The 26852-nt window shown below is 45.9% G+C and overlaps 1 protein-coding gene across 1 annotated transcript in view; it reads right to left on the bottom strand.

Moving 5' to 3' along the window:
- LOC144762988 (extracellular calcium-sensing receptor-like) overlaps nt 1-25956 on the bottom strand; it is a 222550-nt gene extending 196594 nt beyond the window's left edge. Inside the window, exons 1-3 of the mRNA XM_078648302.1 lie at nt 25913-25956; nt 25408-25699; nt 22371-23210 (exon numbers count right to left, since the gene is read on the bottom strand). Coding sequence (XP_078504428.1) covers nt 22371-23210; nt 25408-25699; nt 25913-25956 — 1176 coding nt within the window. The remainder of the gene's footprint in view (nt 1-22370; nt 23211-25407; nt 25700-25912) is intronic.
- Between the last annotated feature and the right edge of the window lie 896 nt (nt 25957-26852).

Below are 26852 nucleotides of genomic sequence, written 5' to 3' on the forward strand. Positions count from 1 at the left end.
GGGCTGTCCCCCAACTCCAGAATTGGCAGTACTTTACATGATGCAGTCCGAGAAACAGTTCATCTTCAAGAACAACCCTTTCATCCAACATATCTCCAAATGCTTGAGATATATCAACTTTATGTTTTGTATCTGGACAGGTTCAGGACACTCTTAGAACCAGTTCTTTTATTGGTTAAACCACAGGCCAAATGATAGCAAATTGAGCCTCAACAGTAATTGTCAAAATATAAAACTTTTGGATGCTGAGGTAATTGTGCAGAATGGGAAGTTAAAAAACACATTACACATCAAACAAACCAACCAAAACAATGCCTTGCATTAATCGACCCACCATCTTTACATCTTTAAGTTGGAAAAATCATTTGAGAGACCTTTATTTGCCTTAAAAAAACGTTAGCGTAGGAATCCAAGTGGTACGAGCATTTACACCACCGTCACCATTGAAAAGCAGTTTGAGACCGTGGTGGGACCTGACTCCCATAGAAGGTTATGAGATACATGTGCACGCTGCGGTCGAACCATTGATGGCAATGAGTTTGCTTATAAAGACATCAGATGGGGGCACACCGACTTTTTTCTATTGGCAAACATAAAAATTCAGTATACTCAGTCAATTGCCCATCCAATACATGATACATCAGGAAGATCAATCAGGAAGTGAGATAGAGATTCACACAACGCAAGTCCTGACTAAGGCGACAAGGGCTCAGGGGATGGTGATTTGGATAGACTACTCATTAAAAAAACATCTTGTTTTACGATTAATTCGATGGACTTAGAGTTGAATGAGCTGCAGAATGTACGATAAATCCCAGATGAACAGGCCCAGATTCCTTCCAGAATGAATAGAATGGTGAAGATTCCAGGTGCCATAGTACCAGCCTCCTCCTTCTTTCCACCACACGCTAAGTTCACGAATCAATACATCTCAAATTCAAGCATTTTCTTCCAATTGCTACAGGTCTATTCATTACAGACTCATGTCCCATAGTGCCTTGCAGACAGACTCCAGGACTGTTTGGTTGATTCGACCTACTCCCTCCCAGCTGATAGGTTGGGCACCTTGATGGGGCGAAGGGGGTAAATAATCAAAGCAACTCACACAAGTCAGTGTCCGACACAGCCACTCCCCCCTGCGAGATCCAAGTCACAGAAAGAGTGCACGGAGGAAAGTGCAGCAGCGTTTGGAAGTATTGGCAGCCTCACGGCTTTAAGTGGGATGAATAAACTGGGGGTTCTCTTAAAGGGGCGTGGCCAATGTAATTAAGGGCGTGGCTTAAAAAATATGTTAAGCTAAAAATCTGTGCTATGGTCTGCCGCCCAACTTGTATTTTGCTGTTTCTGTCAATGCATCCAGATATATGATACAACAAGTAACATCATACCTACAAGAAGTCAGGACTATTGGCTTTGTCAATGGTTGTAAGTTGCATAAGATAAATAAGCAGCAAATATGGCTTGTATATAATATTAAAAAAGCTTTCAATTAAAGCCCTGGTGACACCACGACAATGTTGCTGCTCCTGAGTTTCAAAAAGAAAAGGGAAATCCAGAGAGAAAATGACTCTCTTTTAAGGATTTCCGTTCCCCTAGAAGGCTCACCCGGCATGACGTCATGCCGTAACCTCTCCACTAGAGAAAAGTGAACAGTGTGAGCAGCGCACATCGATGTGCCTGCTGTCACTGCAGTCTGAAAAAAGATGGACCGCCTGTGCCAGGGCACAAAACAGAGCCCGATGGAGACCCGTTTCGAGTCCCCCTTTCAAAAACTTCCACTGCTCAGCACCGGAGCGACCCGGCCCACTTAAAGCCCTGGGCAGCCTTGCATTATTACGTGGCTTGTGAAAGGGGTAAAGAATTATTTCAATCCCTCTCTGTAGGAGGAATGCAAACGAGGATATCCCGTACCCCCCTCCCCCGATCCTTTGCGCGCCCAGTCTAAGTGAGCCCCTATGGCGAGCATACAAGCAAGCGGCTCCTGTTTTCCTTTGGTTTTATATGATTGACCTTGCGCACACAAGATAGTCGTCAGATGGCTTTAAAGCTTTAAGCTACTTTGTGTCCAGTCGTACTTTTCGACAAATTCTTGTTACCTTTTAGGCAATTAACATGGCAGACATTTTATTTCAGCTGTACTGACTTTTGTTTTAATTATGTTGTCAAAATAAATTCGATCTTTTGCTGGCTGACTTTTGAAATTTCGACCTCTGACCCTGCCTACAGGTTAGGTCGCCGCCCCCGGTCCCAGCTGCTGCTGAGCCAGTCACCTTTGCCTCACTCTTCCCGCCGCTGCCTCCCTGCGGCCCCGCCCCCCTGACAGCTCATTCACCCCCCCGCTACCACCACCCAGCTGCTCCTCCCTCCCATCAGCACTCTTAAGGAGAACGCGTAGCAGCTTGGGGAGCGACCTCTGACCCTGCCTACAGGTTAGGTCGACCCCATGCCGCTGCCGCCTGCTCACCCTGGTCTCCTGCTGCTCTTTCCTGCTGCCAGCTGACTTGGCCTGCCCGCTTGCTCCCTCTGCCTGCCCCCGGTCCCAGCCGCTGCTGAGCCGGTCACCTTCGCCGCACTCTTCCCGCCGCTGCCTCCCTGCAGCCCTGCCCCCCTGACAGCTTATTTGCTGCCCCGCTCCTGCCACCCAGCTGCTCCTCCCTCCCATCAACGCTCTTATGCACACTGAGAAGCGGCCGCGCAGCGGGTGCTCTGCTGGTGCGCCAAAGGCATGCCTAAGGCAAGCCCGTCTGTGCCCGTCCGCGCCTGAACCACGCCCAGCACCAGAGACCCTGGTCCCTGCGACTGCCACAACACCCATCTCCACAATGCCACCGGAACCCTCCACGCACTCAACACCGGACGATCAAGCACCTGCTACCTGGCCGCCCCAAAATGCACCCACGGACCCTTCACCTGCCGAAACTGCAGCTACACCAGCATCCAGCCCGCCAACCCATCCGCCAATCAATCCAACCACCTTCGCTGCATCCTCCTAAACACCCGCTCTGCCAGGAAACACGCCGTCGAACTCTGGGACCTACTCAACACCCACACCCCTGACGTCGCATTCCTGACCGAGACCTGGCTGAACTCCTCCTCAGCACCCGACATCGCCATAGCCATCCCGGAAGGCATCCGCAAGGACCGCACCAACGGAGTAGGAGGAGGAATCGCCATCATCCACAAGAACACCCTCAACATCTCGACTAACGACGCTGACACCCTCTGCACCGCCGAACACTTGCACTTCTAGATCCACACCGACCCCAACACCACCTTCAGAGGAACACTCATCTACAGACCCCCCGGACCCCAACCACAGTTCTACAACTCCATCGCCGACCTCGTCAGCACCCACGCTCTCGCCTCCATGGACTACATCATCCTCGGGGACCTGAACTTCCACCTCGAGAACAACAACGACCCCAATTCCTCCACCTTGATCTATAACCTCACTGTTAGAATTGGGGGTCCGAGTCGTACCACTCCTGTGCGACTCATACTCCGGAATGACCCGAAGGTTCCTACCAGGGTACGCGCCTCGCGCACGCGGCGTACAGCGCTGGCAGGTAGAAACGTACCGGAACAGATGAAGGCGTACAGTGTTAACGGGGAAATCAGAACGTTGCGGACCCAGAGTCCGTGGCGACAAGCTTGTGAAGTATAGTACCTTGAAGTGCTCCGCTCTCTGGACGCAACGTACACTCCACGATCGGCCTTCTTTGCAGGGGACGAGTCGTACGCTGTCAGTGCGCTTCGTGGCACAAGCGGATCTTCGGATCTTTCAATCAGCGGGTGGCTTCCAGCAGGCAGGCGCGACCCAAGGACTCCAGTACGGACCGTACTGGGGTTCACTTCAGGAGGGCGGCGCGGCCTGTATCACGACTTGGAGGACAAAGCGGGGCGGCCGGGTACGTTTAGGCGTACGGGCGGCCGTCCGTGGCGTAGATCGCGCTTCGAAGTAGCGAGGGAGCACCCGACGCGCTCCAGTAGCAGTCAGGGTGACAGCGGAGCAGGCGACCCAGCCCGACGGGTAGAGAGCGACTCGTACAAAGCGGGGCTCCCAGCGGGCAAGGGCAGCCAGGCTCCTGTGTGTCACGGCCCTAGGAGGGGGCGAGGGTGCACAGGGCTCAGCTCCGGCGGGAAAGAGCACACGGCTCAATTGAAAGACGAGCGAAGACACAATGAACCCACTGGTCCTGGGGTTGAGTTCAGGGGGCAAGCTCAGTCAAGCCCTTGGAGATAGTTTTCAGCGAAGTAAAGCAAAGTCCTCTTTGGTCTTCTCCTCTCCTTCCTCAGCAAGGCACCACTGCAGGCCAGTCCTTCAGCTTCTTCTTGGTCCTTCTAGTTGGGTAGAGGTTAGTTGTGGGAAAACAGGATCTGATTTGTTAGGAGCAGGGCTCCTACATTTATAGTCAGTTTCTTTTGTTCTTTCAGGCCAGGGGGGCCTTTGCATAGTCCATTTCACTTTTGGAGCACTTTGTTTTTCAGAGCCTGGCTTCTTCTTTCAGTGTGAGGGGCAGGGACAGCAGACGCTCCGCAGGAGTTGGAGCCAGCATTGAGATGATAAGTACAGTCAGGAGCACTCTGTTGACAGTCCCCCCTCTTCCTGGGCCAGGTCTCGGGCAGAGTCATCAGTCGCTCCCCAGGAGGTGAAGCCAGCATTGTGGTGGCAGAGCAGCCCTATTCAGAGTCAAGGGGCACTTCCACCACCCACTCTGGTGTAATCCCTCCATTCACCACCTGTCATCCCCAGCCCTGTCACTCACAAAACCCAGACAGCAGATACACATCCTGGCAGAGGCGGGCTGAAATGGTTAGGCAAGCAAATGCTAACTTTCTAAAAGTAGCATTTGCAAACACAGGATATTAAAATAAACTTTACTAAAAGAAGTATTTTATTATTCTGAGTTTGGGCATACTAAACTTGACCTTCTACCATGTTCCCTGAGACTGCTGGGATTATAGAGTGGAATAATTCCAGCAGCCCATTCTGGCCTATGCGAACAGGCAGCCTTACCATAGTGAAAAACGAAAACGACTGTAATTCACTATTAGGACATGCCACACACATCAGGGCTTGTCCTGCCTTATGCTTACAATGCACCCTGCTAATGGGCCTACCATAGGGGTGACTAATTTGAAGTTAAGGTAAGGTTTAGGGACTGGCAAGGGGGGGGCCTTGCCTAGTCTGCATGACAGTACCAGACTGCGCGCAGGTTCTGCAATGGCAGACCTTAGACACATTTTAAAAGGCTGCTTCTGTGGGTGGCACAACCAGCGCTGCAGGCCCACTGCCCACTAGCAGTATTTGTATTTACAAGCCCTGGCACTCCTGGTGCACTTTACTGGGGACTGATAGTAAATCAAATGAGCCAATCATGGAAATCAATCACATAGCAATTTACAATAGGGAGAGCATATGCACTTTAGCACTGGTTAGCAGTAGTAAAGTGCCCAGAGTCATTAAACCAACAAAAACAGGTCAGAGAGAATATTGGAGGAAGGCAAAAAGTTCAGGGATGATCCTGCAGAGAGGGCCAAGTCCAACACTCGCCAACCTCGGACTCTTCGTCACGACGCCCACCCACTCTGCCGGCCACACGCTGGACCCCATCTTCTCAGCAAGCACCCACATCTGCTTCAACCACACAACGGAACACCACTGGACCGACCACCGCTGCATCCACTTCACCGTTCGGAAACCCGTCACACCCCACCGCACCCAACCGATGCCACGCCGCTGCCCCAATCAAGAATCCCTCCACCAGCCACACCAGGTAGAAAGCGAACGGGCTCTCCCAAGATCTCCAGGCATCCAAGAAAACCTGCCGTGTGTTAGAGAGGAACTGGACCCGCAAATGAACCCCAGAAAGCTACGGAGCTCACAAGGATGCCACCCGCAACCACCACCACCACATCAGATCCGCCAAGAGAGCCTCCTTCAAAGACCGCCTAGACAACAACGCACACAACAGCAAAGAGCTCTTCAACATTGTGAAAGAACTCTCCAACCCCAACTCCAGCGCCAACGACATCCCACCCTCGCAACAACTGTGCGACTCACTGGCCACCTTCTTCCACCGCAAGATCACGGACATCCACGACAGCTTCCACACCGCGACTGCCCCGGCAACTGCCGAGACACCCACGACTACCACTCGCACCAACCGCCTGACCTCCTGGACCAACATAGACAACAACGACACCATCAAGATCATGAACTCCGTACACTCTGGATCCCCGACAGATCCATGCCCTCACCACAGCTTCAACAGGGCGAGCACCGTCATCACACCACACCTCCGGAAGGCCATCAATAGCTCCCCTCGAGGCAGCGACCTTCCCTGAGGACTGGAAGCACGCCGAGATCAACGCCGTACTGAAGAAACCCACGGCTGACCCCAAGGACCTCAAAAACATCCGACCCATCTCCCTGCTCCCATTACCGACGAAGGTCATCGAGAAGGCTGTCAACATACAACTAACCAGGTTCCTCGAGGAAGACAGCATTATGGACTCGTCTCAATCTGGATTTCGCCGCAACCACAGCACCGAGACATCCCTCCTAGCCGCCACCGACGACATCAGAACCCTGCTAGACAAAGGTGAAACCGCAGCCCTCATTCTCCTGGACCTGTAGGCCACCTTCGACACGGTCTGCCACCACACCCGATGCGCACGCCTCCACGATGCGGGGATTCCAGAGAAGGTCCTGAACTGGACCACCTCCTTCCTCTCCGGTGGAACACAGAGCGTCCGCCTTCCTCCCTTCCGCTCCGAAGCCACCGAGACCATCCAAGGCTCTTCCCTCAGCCCCATGCTGTTCAACGTCTACATGGCCCCGCTCGCCCCCATCGCCCAACTGCACAAGCTCAACATCATTTCCTATGCCAACGACACCCAGCTGATCCTCTCCCTCACCAAAGACCCTCACGCAGCCAAAACCAACCTCCACGAGGGAATGACAGCCGTCGCAGACTGGATGAGAAACTGCCGGCTGAATCTGAACTCAGACAAAACGGAGGTCCTCATCCTCGGGTCCACCCCCTCGGCTTGGGACGACTCCTGGTGGCCCTCCTCACTAGGAACGGCCCAACACCCACCGACCACGCTCTCAACCTAGGGGTCATCCTCGATTCCACCCTCTCCATGACAAAGCAGGTCAACGCCGTCTCCTCTTCCTGCTTCAACACCCTCCGTATGCCTCGCAGGATCTACAAGTGGAAAGTGAAACCAGAAGGACGGTCACCCAGGCTCTCGTCAGCAGTAGACTGGATTACGGAAACGCACTCTACGCAGGAGCCGCAACGAAACTCCTCAAACGGCTCCAACGCATCCAGAACGCTTCAGTACGTCTGATCCTCGACATCCCGCGCCACAGCCACATCACACCCCACCTGAAAGACCTGCACTGGCTCCCAATCAACAAGAGGATAACTTTCAAGCTCCTCACGGACGCACACAAAGCACTCCACAACACCGGACCAGCGTACCTCAACTGCCGCCTCAACTTCTACACCCCCACCCGCCAGCTCCGCTCCGCCAACCAGGCCTCGCCACCGTCCCCCGCATCCGAAGAGCAACCACCTGCGGTAGATCCTTCTCCCACCTCGCCACCAAGACATGGAACACCCTCCCCCTCCACCTACGACAGACACAGGACCTACTGACCTTCAGAAAAACTCCTCAAGACCTGGCTATTTGAACAGTAGTAGCACCCCCCCTCCCCTCAGCACCTTGAAACACTCACAGGTAAGTAGCTCGTTTTACAAATAAAATGTTTGATTGATTGATTGAAATTCCTTTATGTAAAATAGGCATTTAACACTGCACGCCCCGCAGCTAAACTTATAAACGCTACAATAAGTTAAACTTAGTTCCACACTTCCATTTTGTTAACAAAATGTATGATAGTAGAAAGAGCTCAGGAGATGAAATGCAGCAATTAGAGGCTGGCAGGCTAACATAAGAGATAAGTGAGTATTAAAGCTTTAGAAAGTATGTTTAGGTTAGATATAATGACGGACAAATTTTGCCATCTTGAAATACCTTTTTCTACTGTTGTATAGAAAGATTTGGGATCCTTTCTTCCTGAGACGAATTGGAAGACCAAAAAAACTAAAATTCACATTTTATCTGAAGCTAAATAGTTGAATTAGCAGTCAGTGTATCTTACACACTAAGCACCTATTTATGAGATATTAAGACATCTTCTTTTTCTTTTAGAGTATCCATGTGTTCCGAGTCCTGAGGAGAAATCCAGGAGTTTCAGGTTTCAAAAAGCGTCAAAAAGGGCACAACTCAGGGAGCGTTCAATTGAAAAGAATCTTGTATCGCGCAACTGAGCCCGAAGGCATCAAGGCGCCTAACAGCAAAACCATAGGAACGAAAAAAAGAAAACAGTAACTACGGGTACGCCCTTGCAAACAACCATGTTTTCAGTGCTTTCCGAAAAAGCAGAACGGAAGACTGAGATTTAATTTCACAAGGAAGGGTATTCCATAACTTAGGGGCAATTGAAGAAAAAGCCCTACCGCCCCATTTATTCCTACGGAAGCGAGGTACAACCAGCAGGTTCTTTGAGGAGGAACGCAAGTCTCTGCCTGATACATAGGGTAGCAGCAGTTTCTTAACACCCCCCGCCCCCTTACCAGAGAGTGCACTATAGGTCAGGCAGAGCGTTTTGAAGATGATCCTCGATTCAATAGGAAGCCAGTGTAAGGCCTTCCTGGCTGCCGTTGCTGACGCTAATCTAGGAGCGTCCAAAACAAATTTCGCTGCTGCATTTTGGGCAGTCTGAAGACGCTGTATCAGGCTCTTATTCATGCCGGTGTATAAGGCGTTACAATAATCAAGTCGCGAAGCGACAAGTGCTACCACCACTTGCTTCCGCGCCTGAGGAGACAGGTAATGTTTTATTTTTCGGAGTATTTTAATAATACCCCAGCAGGTAGCAACAGTTCTGTTGACCTGCAGAGTCATGGGGAGGGCGGGATCAATCAATACTCCCAAGTTTCGTGCCGACTCCATAGGAGTAGGACAGGTCCCCAACGAGGGCGGCCACCATTCAGGTGACCAGATGTTATTGTTTGGGCCAAACACCAAGATCTCAATCTTCTCACCGTTCAAACTTTAGTGAATTGTAAATCATCCACTGGGACACTGCTTCCATGCAGTTCCTAAAGTTGAGCGGTGACGAGTTAACCAGATGGGAGAAGGACACCAAGATCTGTGTGTCATCAGCATACAAGACTACCTCCATCCCAAAAGATCTAACCCGCCTGGCAAGCGGGGTCACGTAGATGTTAAACAGGGTCGGACTTAATGCCGACCCCTGTGGGACCCCACATTGCACAGGTAGGGATGGAGATAGGAACTCTCCCAGCTTAACCCTCTGTTCCCTCTGGTCCAAAAAGGAGGCCAGCAGACTCAGAGCCGCCCCTTCCACCCCTATCTCCCTCAGGCGAGATGTTAAAACCGAAGGGGATAGGGTATCAAAGGCGGCTGTCAGGTCCAAGAGGACCAAGACGGTGGAATAACCCTGGTCTACCTCCATACGGATGTTATTCAAAACGACCGTAAGGGCTGACTCAGTGCTATGCTGCCTCCTGAAGCCGTGTTGAGATTGATCTAGGAGACCCGAGGAGTCAAGAAAAGCCGCCAGATGTTGATTTAGGTGAGTCTCCATCATCTTTGCTGGAGCTGGAAGCAAAGAGATGGGGCGATAAATCTTAAGCACCTCGGGATCTAGTGTAGGCTTCTTTAGGAGGGGCTTGACCACCGCACTCTTCCATTGAGATGGAAAAGTGCCCTCTCTCATAGCCCTATTCATGATGTCCAGCAATAAGGGCAGTAAGGAGTCTCTGCACTCCTTCAGGACTTTAAGGGGGCATGGGTCCAGTGGGGACCCCGACCTTATCTTATTTAAGAGCAGTTCAAGCTCCTGATAAGATAGAGGCGGAAACTCGGACAAAGTCATAGAGGTGGTAGATAAAGCCTCCTTCGAGAGCGGAAAAAAGGGGACGGGCGGAGGAGGGGTGACTGATCTTTGTAATTCAAGATTCGAATAGCTGCTTCCCCATCCTTCGAAGAGGACGCCGCTCCGCGGTCCGCGCTACCGCTCCCGAACCAGGACCTTTCTTTGAATCTGCCCGCATCCCCTGCCGGAACAGAACCGATTGCCCTGAGAGTCCAATTGCCCCACTATTTTGAGGGTCCTCCACTCTGTCCTTCTCTGACGGGGAACCGACTCGACCTACAGAGCATGCGAAGACCTAATTTGAACCCCTGAGACCTCTGATCTGGACCTTAAAATCCTGGGGCGGCCTTTTGAATTAGAACGACCCACAGAAGTTAACAAAGAGCATCTACTCAGAACAGAACCTTTGTATAATAAGGGATTTTCTCTGCCCGTGGAACACCTGGCTCCTATACCCTCTCAGCCTAGGACCACCAATCTCACGGGCCCCCTGGAAATTGGAAGCGCCTCTCTGAAAAAAAACAACCGGAGGATGCACCACAAATCTGCATAGTTATTTCCTTGAAGCAGAATCAGTTACTCCACGAATCCTGACCCTTCAATGTAACCTCCCCACATAGTGTGAAAAATTGTGTACCTGTCCCTGCCCTCCCTGGCCCTCCTCGCCCTGATGAAGGTGCAGCCTAATTAGGCTCAGCATCGAAACGCGTGTTTGCGTGACTCACATGGATGGCATCTATGTAGTTCATGTTTTACCATCTTATTTACCTTGTATTGCCTCCATGTTACAACTTCAGCTCTAGCGGCTATTGGAAAATCTTTTCTGCAGGCTGCCATGTATTTCTATAATTGTCTATGTATGAATGTTTAAATACTGTATTGATTGAGGTTGTGAGTGAGAGTATCTGCAGTGGATGACTGTGGGAGTGTGTGGGACTTGAATAAATGTATGTTACTTTAAATGTTTTATGGCATACTGTATATTAGATCCTAAATCAATTGGCGTTTTACATGTTTTTCTAAGCACCTATGTGGAATTTTCTATATCAAGTCTAGCTTAATCAATGATAAATAAAATATATATTTTTCCATAAAAAAGGTGCATGGACCCTATGTGATTCTGTGTCAGCTCTGATATGTAACCTCTTGTCACCTATTGTTTGAGTGTAAGGATCCCCCGTGGGACCTTGAAATCGACCCTGTCAGGGTTTCCCTCTTTTCTATTCAGCAGCCAAGATTCGAATAGATGTCCGCGATCTTCGAGTGGAATAATCCTGCGATTTTATCACAGAATTCCTGGGTGCTTACTACAGGGTCCGGCATCTGTAACGTACAGAGCGAGTCCACTATTTTGAAAAGATCCCTGGGAGAGGAAAGAGCCATTGTCAGGTTAGCAAAGTACTCTTGTTTCACTCTGATGATCTCCATCTTGTACTCCTTGAGGAGTTTCTTGTGTTTATCCCTCTCCTTCATATTCTCCTTCATAGTGAACTTGGTCTTTCAGGGGACATTATGTAAATTGTGTAAAGAAAATACCCCTGTTATGTGCCACTATTTGAATTTGTTTTTTCCGCTTCTGGTATAGGCCCTCCAGGCATGAGCTACAAAAATGGTTGGAATTGGACCAGCTCTTTTCTGACAGATTAATTCAGACCCGGGATACAAATATTGGTATATGTTTACACATCGGTGAAATAGTATTGTATTTTGTGTTTTTTTGTTATATGTGATGTACTGTGAATTTTCTGTGTGTGGCTTTTAAGTTCTCTAACGTGTGTCTATCCATTGTGTATGATTATGATGTATATAAATGACCTGCTATTTTTTCTGAATTTTATAGAAAGTAAATAGACGCTGCATTCATTGATTTGTGTGCTCATTCAATTCAAAGCCTGTGTTATTGTTAAATGCCTGTCACCATTGGTACTTTTTCTTGTACACAATTTGAAGGGCCTAGCCTTGCTTACCAATACAGACCCAACCCCTTCTTTCTTTGTAAATTTTTTAGAAAGATTGCACTTTTCTGTTCCTAGCCCTGTGTGCCTGACATATATACATCAACATGGTTTGGTGTAGACGTTTCCGCCTTTGAATGATCAAATGTTCCCAGTGTTACACATAACTCAACTGGACCAGAAATAAATAATATACAGTGTCGTAAGAGTTTGTGTTCAAATGTTGTCGATATTTCAACCCCTCAGGGCAGGACAGGTTGTTGTCCTTGCGGTGGGGTCTTCATCAGGACTGGGAAGAGCACTTGATGGGAATATGGGGAGGAAATCCGCCATGGTCAATGGGAAAGGTGGGCTAGCGTGAGCTCTCCAGGTGACTAGGTGGGGGTCTACAGCTGTCTCAGCTTGTAGCACGTGGGGAACAGTCGAGCGTTTCCAGAATCCTAGTGGAGAAGGTTGGCCATACTACAGCAGTGTCTGCTTGCTGATATATGGGGAACAATCCCAGGTGGCCTCAAGATGCCGGTCGTAGCTCAGGAATGGAGAACCAGCCGGGGTGGGTGACAGCTGGACTTTGTGCATTCCCTCTAGCCAGCCACCCACAAAGGGCACTTAAGTGTAACTGAGTGGCCATTCACATCCTTATGGGTCTTCCTGGACAAGATGGAAGGGAGGAGCTGCCACTTATAACTGAATAGGAAGTGTCATGTCCCCACACAAAGGACTCCATACCACCCAGAGTGAGTCTGAAGCAAGAGCTCGGAGGGAGGTCCTCTGTACACTTCAGAGCCCCTCTTTGAAGTCACCTCCACTTCAAAAGCCACCGCTGGATAAAAGTACTAGGTCTCTACCAAATCAGATAGTACTTGACCTGTGAAAAACTCTACCGGGAGGAAGGACTGCTCTGCTGCTGCATGGACTGCCACTCTGCTGGACTGCTGCTCTGGAAAAAGGGATTTTCTGCTGTGCTGCCCTGCTCCCTGCCACTTTCTGACCTGCTGGGGAAGAACTGGACTACCTTACTTGAACCTAGAGTGATCTTCAAGGGCATGCTGGCTTGCCTCCTATTTTATGACTCAAGGAAGTGGATCCAGGTGCTTGCTCCACCAGAACGAATTTATCATTGCCATCGGAAAGATGCATCAGAACAACTGCATTGCCAGCAATGCAGAGAGAGACGATCAATGCATCTCCACGACTGTGTGGAGAAACCTGGCACATCGGGTTCAGATCCAGCGCATCTCGGAACTGGCGCTTCATCTTCAGAACTCTTGGATCATCATCAATGTGTGAAGAAACTGACGGATCGCTCGACTGCACCCCGCATCTTGCTGTTTCCAACCAAGATCAAGGTGCTTTTATTCAGCGGACCTTTGCGGCACTCCTGTATCCGGCTCACGCTCCATCGCAGTCGGCTTGAACTCTTGACTTTGCCCAGTCCAGCATGACCAGCTAACCTCATAGGCGCTTATTGCTTCTAAGCGCTAATCACTTTTAATCTTTAAAAAATAATATCTCGACTTCTACTTATTGGATATTTGTTGTATTTGTCTTGTTTTATTTGTAAAATTATAATCTATATTTCTAAGATGGTGTGGAGTCTTGTTGTGGTGTTTTCACTGTGTTACTCTTTAAAGCGTTGCCTAACTATTTTACACATTGCCTACAGTTAAGCCTGCCTGCTCTGTGCCAAGCTACCAGAGGGTGAGCACAGGTTAAATTATGATGTGTATCTGATTTACCCTGACTAGGATTGCAGTTCTTGTTTGGACAGGGTGCATCCCTCTGCTAACCAAAAACTCAATTTCTAACAATGCAGCAATAAGGAAAGTGTTGTTGACACAGTGGAAGGATGTTTATCTTCAGTTGTTTATCCAGATTCTTGGTTCACAGTGATCCCTTACAGACCTTGTCAGAAGAGTTCATGCCCACAGTAAAAGTGGGCTCCCTCATGGCGGGTCTCTTCTCCCAAAAGGTTATAATTCTTGTTCAAAGATGTGATTAAAATCCTGTTCCAATTTAAGTATTTGCCAGTGTGTTTTGATAATCCATTTGATGGTCGAGCCTTTTTCACCCCACATCACCCTCACGTCCTTTTGTTTTCCTGTAGGCCGTATTGAGTCACTTCGAAACTGGCACTTATTGCAAAAAACACAATGTTAGGATCGCCACGCATTAATTCACCAAGCATGTTTAGATACCGCACACGCTGGTTGCATTCAGATGCACTTTCCACTACCGCCTCAACCTAATTAGCATGGATTTAATCGTCACTGCACCTATTGAGCAACATCATTTGTGTGACCGTCGACATATTAGCACAACACTCATAGTAATATATTCATTCTTTTCAGAATATTCCCAGATGAAGGCAACTTGCCCGAAATGCATTGGGATAATTAAGAGCTATGTGAATGATGCAATGCATTCTGGGAATTGAAGTACTAAACGATTGGAAATGAATTCAACTGAATTGTGAAGCAACAATTCCAATAAAAGAAATAATTTTGATGGACAAGGAACTTTTGTATGTCTGAATATTTGATTGAATAAGGAAACCTTCATAGCAAGGACTTCATCCTCAGTGCCCGGAGGACATATCCCACGTGGTGGGGATGCACCCAGATTGAAGTTCATTACAATCAGGTTCAGTGAGTGATTCCCCGGTGCACGACACAGTTACAAAGTTATATCCACAGTACGGTAGTGAGCCCAACTCACATTTTTGAGTGTATTACCACATTTCAGAACAGAGTGGGCAGCACACCCACAGGCAAAATTCAATAGGACGAGATTTCAAACTTAACTGAAACCAGAGCAGAAACGTTTGCATTTAGTGACGATGAAGCTTCTGGGATTTATGCGCTAATACATGAAGAGGTCACCGATTTCTCCATTAGCCGCACCAAGGAACAAAACATACGTCAACTCCTATATCAATCTAGGAAAGAGATTAATCAGCGCCTGCACGCAAGCACCATGATCAGGTACCACAAGGCCCAAAGGATCCCAAGAGGTTTGAGAATACCTCTCAAACCATCTCTATGCAAGAACGTCCAAAAATGTAAAGATCTATGGTTTGCTATCTTAAACAAATGCCCATTGGATTTAATTGTATTAATCATTGAGGAGCTTTCTAACATCCTGGAGGATCTATCCAAAGAAATATCCAACATCAAAACCGAATTGAAAAAAACCTTGAGAGTGGATTAACTGGCTAAAACATTGGAAAACATTAACATACAACTCTCAAAGCACGCAGCTGAAGTCAATGAACGCAAAGAGCGCAACTTTCGTAGGGACACCATCGATTATAAATTGGGAGAGGTTTATACATGGACTGACATCTACGGGAACAAACCATACACTTCCAACACTGAAACTTCTTCATCAGATAGTGACACCAGCAGTCAACCGATAAGAGCAGAAAGACACCCCCCCCACCTACAACTACTTCCAGCTCATTAGTTACCCCATCAACATCTGGACTAAGCTCCGATACAACCGGAGAGCCTTCTTTAGGGGTAGGCCCGAAGGACAAGAGGACCCAGGAGGAGTAAAAGAAAAAAACAGAGACAAGGACAAAGAACACCCACAAACCCGCACAGTGACCGCGAAGAAGGACAAGAGCAAGAAAGGGAATCAGTTGACAATTTAGTAATCAATATTTCTGATTACCATTTCAGTGAAATTGAATTAAAAACACCACAAAAGGCACTTCATTTGTTCTGACAACTGGTACCAACACATTGGAACTTAACATCAGCTACTTTAAGCTCATGAGGAAACTCAGACTGCAACACTTCTTTGAAAATATAGTGGATACACCCATAAATAAAGAAGAGGATCAACTAAGGGGGTTACAACTGAAAAGCTCATACATGGCACCCATCAGCCACAAACGTTTAGACATGTTCGAAATGTTGGTTAAAAATGATATAGCCAAGCTCAATTGTCAAAAAAAGTCAAAGTACAACAATCTCACAGCAAAAGAATCAGGCATTGTGAAAGCCATATCTTCGAGAACCGGCATTATATGCACCAAAGGTGGCGCGTTAGTCATCTTAAACACCAGTTATTACAACGAGCAGGTAGCCTCACATCTTATGGATCTGGACACTTATATGAAATTAGAAGCCAACCCCACAGACCCCTTTGCAGCCTCTTTACAGGACATTGTTCAGAAGGCCTTCAATGATGGTACCATCCACGACAAAGTTAAAAAGTTTTTGATACAGCCCAATCCAAAAAGCCCCTCATTATTCATGGTTCTGAAAATTCACAAAACTCCACTGATACCCCCATGGAGACCAATAGTTACCACACAGGAAGCTTACACGAACCGGTGGGAACATTTCTAGACCGGTATTTACAACCATGTGTTATTGCCATGAGAACCTACATTAAGGACACAACCGACTTCTTACACAAACTCAATCAAGTTACCATCAGTGAAAATGAAGAAATCCTGTTGTGTACAGTGAATGTCAATTCGCTGTACACTTCAATTCCTCATCAATTAGGGATAGAGGCAGTTGAGCATGCACTGCTACAAACAGAGTATGAGGATAACCTAAAAGTCTTCTTGATGGAACTCATGGAATTTACTCTATTACATAGTTATTTTAAGTGGAAGAATGAATGGTATCAACAAAAGACCGGCACTTCCATGGGAAATTGTGCCGCACCGGCATATGCCAATATCTTTATGAATCGGTTTGAAGAGGACAATATACTAACAGTACAACCGTGGATTGCTCACACTAAACTTTTTTTGAGATTCATAGACGACATCTTCATTTTATGGAACGCCTAGAAACCACCTTAAGGGACCAAATACACAAGCTTAATCTGATTGACTCAGGGATACAATACACTCATGAGATACAAGAACAATCCATAACATTCCTGGATGTAAGAATAACCAAAACACCTACAGATTTGGAAACGGATTTCTACAGGAAGGACACTGATAGGAACAATACCTTGCATTTTCAGAGCTTTCACCCACAATCATTGAAACACCTTCCTTACACCCAAATGTTAAGAGTCAAAAGGATAGTCTCTAATCCAGATAGAGCCACCATACAACTTGAAAAAATGACTCAGAGATTCCGATCGCGCGGATATCCTGACCAGGTCCTAGAGCAGGTCCAACAACGCTGCTCACTCAAATCCAGACTCAAATTTCTTTTGACACAAAAGAAACCTACATAAGACTGACTTACTGTTGTTTCTAAATTTTCTTCCATGAGCGTGCCATACAAACAGATTATCAAACAACACTGGCAAATACTTAAATTGGAACAGGATTTTAATCACATCTTTGAACAAGAACCCATCTTCGCATACACTAGGAGTAAAAACATCGGTGAAAGATTGAAACATCCCGGCCCAACAGCATTATAAGGCATTTACAAAGGCACAAAACCTTGTTGGAACTGCAACAACTGTAATAGCATTATTAAAGGTACATACATCAATCACTCTATGAAAGGCCACAAAATTAAAGTCAAAGTAACTGACACTTGTGATACCACCAATGTGGTCTACATGTTAAAGTGCCCCTGCAGGAAGATCTATGTCGATCAAACTGAAAGGAAAATAAAGACACGATTGAACAAACACAAATCTAATATTAGAACTAAACAGGCTAAATCAACCATAGCTCAACATTTCATGGAAGCCAGTCACAACATTAGCCAAATGAAATTTTGTGTTCTGGAAAATGTCGAAAAACGCGAAGGAAGAGACAATCATAATTTCCTACTACAGCATGAAAATTACTGGATTCATCTCTTATGCTCCATGAAACCTCATGGCATGAATGATCGTATGGAATTCATTTGATACCTTTAAATGTTTTGATCAGGACTGTGTCAACAAGTCATTCACCGTTTGCTTGCCGCTAGACTTCTCGCATTACATTGTATTTTTATTGTATTTTTTACCTTTAAATGGTATAGGCGGTATCTAGTATTGTATGTTTACATATTTCCTCAGTCACATTCACGACGTTAACCAAAGTTTATTTTTATTGTAGAAAACACCATGTATACACAATACCTAATGGTATTTCACTCACTTTTGCAACTTTATTAACACCACTTGTCATCTGCCGGGTCCTGCCCATTACATAACTGTGTTCTGTCGTGTTTCGTCACACATCCTTAATTATGGGTCATTACTAGGTTACATATCATAGCCACCACAGATCATGTCACATTGATAACTTTATTCAACCGCTAGTCATTACACTAGCTACCATCTGACTGCCGCTTTTCATGTCTATTGTACGAACGCGTACGCGTTATAAGCCACACCTCCTTTTGACTCCTTCACACATCCGGAAATATTCCCCGGTAGACGCCGTACATGCCTGGAGACGCATCGCGCCTTTCTTCAACTTAGCTGCTAGGTAAGCCTCCACGCAGCCGCCGGTTGATCTTTGTTTGGTAAACGTTGGGTTAAACATAACACCACGTTATTTAAACCGGCAAAGCACTTTCATGTAACATGGTACTGATATCTGTAATTCACCATGTTAACGGTTGAGACTTTATACGCCGCGCACACGTCTTTCATCTTTCCTCTAAAGTAGCACCCTACTTTCTAAATCACTGCGTCGATGGTCGAGCCGTTTTCACCCCACATCACCCTCACGTCCTTTTGTTTTCCTGTAGGCCGTTTTGCGTCACTTCGAAACTGCCATTTGTTGTAAAAAGCACAATGTTAGGATCGCCATGGATTAATTCACCAAGCATGTTTAGATACCGCACACGCTGGTTGCATTCAGATGCACTTTCCACTACCGCCTCAACCTAATTAGCATGGATTTAATCGTCACTGCATGTATTGAGCAACATCATTTGTGTGACCTTTCGACATATTAGCACAACGCTCATAGTAATACGTTCAGTCTTTTCAGAATATCCCCAGATGAAAGCAATCTTGCCAAAATGCATTGGGATAATTAAGAGCTAAGTGAATGATGCAATGCATTCTGGTAATTGAACTACTAAACGATTGGAAATGAATTCAACTAAATTGTGAAGCAACAATTCCAATAAAAGAAATAATTTTGATGGACAAGGAACTTGTGTATGTCTGAATATTTGATTGAATAAGGAAACCTTCATTGCAAGGACTTCAGCCTCAGTGCCCGGGGGACATACCCCACGTGGTGGGGATGCACCCAGATTGAAGTTCATTACACTCTGGTTCAGTGAGTGATTCCCCGGTGAACGACACAGTTACAAAGTTATATCCACAGCACAGTAGTGCGCCCAACTCACATTTTTGAGAAAATGAGAGTTTATGGCATCAATTGACCTTTTAGATGCCTATCTTCATGTGTCAATGCACAAATCATCTCAGAAGTTCCTCATATTCTTTATTCAAGACAACTATTACCAAAATCCAGCTCCTTCCATTTGATTAGGCAACAGCACCAAGAATGTCTACAAAACTCTTTGTCCCAGTGGTAGGTAGATAACAACATTCTTATTTCACTCATCCCTCAGCTCGACAATTGGTTGATTGTCTCCTTCTGTTTTCTAAGATATTGGAGTATGTGGCAATAATGATCAAGATCCTGGAACAACAAAGATTTCTGATAAACCAGTCCAAATCACATCTCATCTTGGTACAATAAATCTAGTTCATTGGAGCTCCATTCAATTCAGAAGTGCGAAGTGTGTCCCTACCAGAGTACAGAAAGATAACACATCTTTCCAATCTCCAGGGTATCCTATCAAAGCAAACAGTGAGAGCCAGTAGATGGTTAACAGTCCAGGGAGGTATGGCTTCCATAGTATCCTTGGTCCAGTGGGCTTGTTTACACAATTATCCCTTGGCAAGACACCTGCTAGAGCATTAGAACCCCTGATCACAAGTGAGTATAGGGTTCTGGCAACTTATCAAACTTCACCTTCTCTCAAGAGGTGGCTCAATGCAAAAAATCTGACCAAAGGTTGTCCCTTCCAGCCTCCGCTCCCTAAGCTAGTAACCACAGATGCAAGTGGGACAGGTTAGAAAGCAACCTTAGAGTAATGGGAGGTCCAGGACAAATGGAGCTCATGAGGTATCCAGGTCTTCAAATAGGAAAAGATTAAGGTAAGTTCTATAAGCTCTGGCTCATGTCTCACAGATCTTGAAGGGGGATACAGTCTAGGTCAGAAGACACAGTATGGTAGCCAGATCTTGGACAAATCAACAATGGGCAACCGGATCCCTGGAGTTGCACAGGTTGACACATGAGATAGAAAGCTGGGCAGAGGGCACTCTGTCTCATCTCAGCACAGTATACTTGCCTGGAAAACTGACATCTTCGACAGATGAGCTGAGCCATTCTATCTCAAACTCAACTTTCTAGTGTCTTCATAGGAGATTTCTAAGATGATGACTCAGAAGTTCAGAGTACCTTGGATAGTCCTATTTGTGCAGGAAGAGAAGTCTCTTTTCCCACAATTATTTTCCCTTATTGGATGCTCTAGCAATAATATGCCCATGAGGATGTTGTATGCAATTCTTCTGATTCTTCTCACCGCATGATTATTCAGAAGATTCAAGATGATCTTGTATGGGTGTTGATGGTAGCCCCTTGCTGGCTTCACAGGAATTGGCTCCCTTATCTCCATTGGCTAGTGCACCCCCTCCTTGATTGTTTCCAACTTAGTCCTCTCCATTGAGAGTTCCATCACTGGATCAAGATACATTGGAGAGGCTACACTTAGGTGTTTGGAACTTGAGAGCTTAAATGTCAGATTTCAAGGTAGTTTGGTGGCAGCAGCAATAGACATTCAGCACTCAAGGCGTCCATCAATTTTAAAGGTTTGCAACCAGCACTGGACATCCTTCTCAATATGGTGCAATCTTGGAGGTCTTCTTCCTGTCTCTTTTGATCCATCAAAAGTGCTAGATGTTTTGAGGGATGGTTTCCTCCTGAGCTTAGTTGTGTTCACACTTAGGAGTCAGTGTGCAGAAATCCGAGACTTTAGAGGTACAAACTGCGTAAATATGGACAAATTGCTAGAAAGATTACAGAAAAGTTATTCACTAAAAACACCAGTTTCGCATTCTCCTGCACCATCTTGGGGTGTCCCCTTAGCTTTAAGAGTCCTTAATTTTCTTTCTTTTGAACTCCTAGAGACAGTTGTTATATCAGATATTATTTCTGACAGCTATCTGATTTGGTCATAGGATTTTAGAGTTAGATTTCGTATTTCCCACAGTAACTTTCTTTACGTTTTTTTCCAGATAAGGTTATTCTAAGACCTGATCCATCTTCTATTAACCAAAAATCCTGTCTTTATTTCATGTCTATCAGGATCTTGTATTCCCTTCTTTTCATCCCCATTAATGTACCTCTGGAGGAGATATAAATGCAGCCACTGGCTGTACATTGCACAGTCTATATTCATGTTGAGCAAACAGCTTCATTCGAGAAAGTTTCTTACCGGTGGGCTGACTGGGCAAGGTTTAAAACATCAACTTATATGCTGAGTACATGATTAACCATTATATTTGCTTATGAGTCAGAAGTGAAAGATCTGATAGGACTGAGTCAAGGAATATCCACTCATGGAGTATCTACTTCATGAGGCCTTTTCAAAGAGGCATCAATGTAAGACATTTATGCAGCGTCGGACTTGGACACAAAACATGCCCCGGCATCAAAATAAAAGTGGTGCCCATTAGCAAACCAAATAGCTAAAAAATGGACCCACATTTCCAAACCAGGCCAGTTTTGATCTTCTATATACACACTGTATGGTTAATTTGCAAAATATGGGAAAGTGGATGCACTTGTGTTTGCGGCAGGCAATGTTTGTGGTAATATTAGGAAAATCAACAGTAAAACCGACCCACTTGCCCATAAAACAAGTCCACAACCTGCTACCATACGGCCACACACTGATCAGTTAGACAAGCCCTACGGGCACTGACTGATTACCCTACAGGACAGTCAAACCCTGCATTTGTGCAGCAGCTAAGTTTTTCTACCCCCACACACATTTAAGACTCATTACAGACTTCAGGTGGGAGGCAGTTTCTCTTAAGACATCGGGGTAAACGTACTAAAATTATTGTAACTTAACCTAATATTGAAACAATAATTTCACTAGAATTAATGTGTGTTTCTTGGCTGTTTGACTTCTGCTTGGGTATGCACTCCACCAGTGATGACTGGGATGAGGAACATGTAGGAGAAGGTAATGACCCGGTTACTTACCTGTAATCTTCATTACTCTGAATCCAGTTCTTCCTCTTCACAGTCCTCATTTATCACCTTCCCTCCCAAGAGTTCTAGGGTTGAAATAACAGCATTGTGTTTGTATTCTGGAGTCAGAGCAATGAAAATTACTAGTAAGTAACTGGGTCATTCAACATAATTTTGTTGAAGACCATTATGTTTCAGGAGGTAGTTTCACACTTACCTGCCATGGCTGAATGTCACTGGAGTTGGCACATGTTCCATTCACAAAAGGCCCATTGCCTGGCTTGCATAAAATAAGTTCATTCAGTGCATGTGCATAGACATTGACTGCAAGGTATGCATGCTGAGTATAACTCAGATCATTTAGTTCAAATAGATCTCTGGCCACCTTTTCTAATGCCTCTTTACCAAAGCAAGGTCTTGCATCAGGACGTAAATCCCCAGGTGCTGTGAAATTTACTTGGGACTGCACCCATTTGCAACTAAACGCCTTTTCCCAAAAGAGCTTTATAAATGTTTCTCCTGTAGATGTGGTTGGGTGAAGGTGGCTCAGGAAGTCCCAGAAACCTGGCATTTGGCCTGTGTTGTGCACCAAGCCTACTGTCCCATTCAACACTTCCCATGCCTGTCTGGTGAACAGTCCTGGAGTGATCTGGAATGAAGCAGAAGCAACAAACACCTTCCCTGTGACGTGCTGTTCGTAAAGAGCATTCATTAAAGCTGTGACGTGCATCTCCGGACTGTGGAGGACAATTACGTTGACCGAATGCTGCTTGATGACTTCCACCACCTGGAGGACCTTATTCTTGGTGTAACTTAAGTGGATCTTAGCCACAAACGTCACACACCCTCCATTCTTCTCGATTCCTTGCCGTATCGCATGACCACCCTGCTCTCCAACATCATTGTCCACCACCACCATTCCCACCCAGAACCATTGGAATTCCCTGATCAGCTGGGGAAGAGCAATGTTTTGGAATGTGTTGCTTGGCACTGTGCGCAAAAATGAGGGAAATTGAAGCTTGTCGCTCAGAGCTGAAAGCATGGCTCCATGACTAATCTACACAAGAGAAGAAAAATTAGGACACCTCTTGAGAAAACAGTATTTGTCCAAGGAAGCCACAGTGCCATTCATTATGCGGTTGTGGGTTTGCACTTTTTTATGCCTTGACAGCACCCAGAGGTCTTCACATGAGTAACAATAATATACAATAACACACAAGTCAACACTTCAACGTTTGGAGAAAACAACCGCATGGAAAGCTAAATCCTCTTGATTCCTTTTTTAATTTTTTAGTTCATCAAAATCTCTCATTCTAGTACCATTTACTCATTATTACATTCGATTTTCAGCTTTCCATTTTCGCATGTTTGTTCAATGTGTAATGTTGTTATGTGACAGATACTGAGGATTATATACAGAAAATGTTAATCATTCTTACTATGTTAGTGGATCCTTTCATCAATGTTATCAAAGGCTGACGATTGTAAAGAAAGTATCTATGTACACTTTCTTAATAAATTCCTACAATGTCCAAGCTTATGTATCGATATAAAGAATTAAACTTTGCATGGGCATACTTTCACTGGCACGTCTATTCAGATGCCTTGGATGCAATATATCAATAATTCTGAAATTCAGTAAAGATTTGATGAACCAGAGTTACAAATAAAAACCAGTCACACACACTAAACATATATAATGAAGTTGAGAATGTACAAAAAAACTAACAGGAAAATGTAATAATCAAATGCTGTAAATGAAAATTGCAAATAAAAAAATACAAATGGCAGTTTTCATTTAATGCATAGATTGTCTACTTGAGCAGGAAGCAGGTAGGTTGGCGTTTGTTTGCCAAACTATAATGAAAGAGGAGACTGCTAAGAGAAACATAAACCCTTAAGAAAGTTAAAGAAGAAGTATATTGTGGAAACAATCATTGGCTCCCCATATTTTATATTTTAACATAGAAGTAATACATGCATCATTATATCGATCTGAAATTTGGAACGGGTCGTGGATACATTTGTTTATTTTATGATGTGCGTGTGTCTCTTTGTCTTGTACAATTGATAGCTATCATGTTATTGTTGAGAATGTGGGATGGAGATGTTTGGGATCAGTCTACATTTGGTGGAGCTTCCTCTTTGCTACATTAATGGATGCTTGGTATAATCTCATCTTCTAACTACGGGAAACATCCTTTACAACGCAACTTTTACCACGCAGTGCCTTTACGACGCAACTTTTACAACGCATACCATTACAACGCATTGCGCTTGGGGGGCGCTCTAGGAAAGGGAATACGTTTAATTTAACATCCAACACCTTCCCTAGTGTCCACGGGGACTGGAGTAGGAATAGTAAATTAAACTATTCACTATCCAGCACCCCAAAGCGCTATGCGTTATAAAGGTTTGTGTTGTAAAAACCGCATTGTAAAGGCATGCGTGGTAAAAGCATGCGTTGGAATTTCATACATCCTCTAATTACATCCCTTTTCTTCATTGTAGGTCACAGAAGTCTGACTTTACTTGCATAATCCCAAACAAATTTAGAGTTATACTACACTATTAAAGCTAATTCTGATCTTCTGGCTCACAGGCTTTCTTTATAGACGTTGCAAGATTAATTTTTGTATTGCATCTGTACACTCCAAATTAAATTACAAAAGATGTCAGTGGCCTTTACTCCTCATTCTGTTCCACATGAACATTTGTAAAGGAAATATAACATTAATTTTAGCCTTCCCCTGATTGGCCACAATTTCTGTGATGCTCGGGAGAGGGTGCCTATCAGTCCAGAGTGAGATATCTCAGGTTTTCACACATGCAAAGCATCTATCCTGTCTTTGTGCCAATAAGGTCTGAAGGTCCCCAATCCAAGGGCTGTATATGGCAATAACTCCCTCTCATACTAACTTGTCCCATTCCTATTTTACGGGTTTTTTCAATAAGCATGCACATCACACCTTGTGTACCACTTGCACCACTCCTTTTCTAGAGGTATTTACACAAAGAAAATCCTGAACAGTGGTAAATGCAGATATATTTAGAAGACATTAACATAGCTCCTATGTTTTTGCAAGTAAAGCATTCCTGGAACTAGGCCTATGAATAAGGTGAGCAATGAGAGGGTTAATTCAGAAAATAATGAGGCAAGTGGTGGTTACAATTCATAGTCAAATGAGGAAAAACCTTTAGCTGACATTCCATATAACACTGTAAACTACTGTAAACAAACTGGGCACAGTTACCTGAGGTACATGTAAAATTCCCAGCATTCGGGCCATGGGAAGGGATAAAGCTGATACCAGATCTCCCACTATCCCAGCCAGTGACTGATGAGGCCAGCAGTCGTAACCAGGCACTGTACTCTCCACCCCTGAGAGCAGACGCAATGTTCCCATGATGGCTCTGGCCTCTGACATGCAGGAATCATATATTCTGAAGCCAAGAGTCACGTTGGGTAGAAAGTTCGGAGTCCGATTAATTTCTTCTATTGCGAACATCATGCCTAATACATCCCTGTAGTACCTGATTTGGAACCTGTGAAAACAGAGGAATGCGTAAAGCATAGCATATAACCATGTGCAATAATGAACTGTAATATATATACTTTATGCACAGAAAAAGTGTGTGTGCACACTTTGTGCAACCCCTGAAAACTATGTTATTACAGAAGGTGCCTTGGATGCTTGTGCGGCCCCTTCTTTAATACTGAGAGCACTGCTGCACAACAAGGTGGCACACTGTTAGTACAGCTCCTGAGGGCAACCCTCTGAGAGGGGCAAAGGTGGTTCCATGGACCCACAGAAATCCCCCTGCAGTGTGTGCAGTCACTCAAAGTGCAGGCAGGTCACCACCTGCACAGTGAAGCACTGAGCGGATTTAAATCAATCAATCAATCAATCAATCAGCAATTTGTATAGCGCGCTACTCACCCAGAAGGGTCTCAAGGCGCTGGGGGGGGTTCGGTACTGCTCAAAAAGCCAGGTCTTGAGTTGCTTCTTGAAGGAGAGATGGTCCTGGGTCAGCCGTAGGTGGATGGGGAGGGAGTTCCATGTCTTGGCCGGCAGGTAGGAGAAGGACCTTCCTCCAGCGGTGGCTCTGCGAATGCGTGGTACGGCGGCGAGGGCGAGGCTGGCGGATCGGAGCTGGCGGGTGGGTGTGTAGAAAGTGAGGCGTTGTTGAGGTACTTGGGGCCCATGTCGTGGAGAGCCTTGTGTGCGTGGGTGAGGAGTCTGAACGTGATCCTCTTGTTGACGGGGAGCCAGTGCAGGTCTCTCAGGTGGGTCAAGATGTGGCTGCGGCGAGGGATGTCCATGATGAGTCGTGCGGAGGCGTTCTGTATGCGCTGGAGTCTTTTCTGTAGTTTGGCAGTGGTTCCCGCGTAGAGGGTGTTCCCGTAGTCCAGTCGGCTGTTGACGAGTGCATGGGTGACTGTCTTCCTGGTTTCGGTGGGGATCCATTGGAAGATCTTCCGGAGCATGCGCAGGGTGTTGAAGCACGATGACGAAACGGCGTTGACTTGTCTGGTCATCGAGAGGGAGGAGTCCAGGATGAAGCCCAGGTTTCGTGCGTGGTCCGTTGGCTTGGGGGTGCAGGGGGCCGCCAGGAGTCACCAGGAGTCGTCCCAGGCGAAGTGGCGATAATCCCAGGATGAGGACTTCCGTCTTGTCTGAGTTCAGTTTCAGGCGGC

The sequence above is a fragment of the Lissotriton helveticus genome, chromosome 6, assembly GCF_964261635.1.
Source record: "Lissotriton helveticus chromosome 6, aLisHel1.1, whole genome shotgun sequence".
NCBI classification, from domain to species: domain Eukaryota; kingdom Metazoa; phylum Chordata; class Amphibia; order Caudata; family Salamandridae; genus Lissotriton; species Lissotriton helveticus.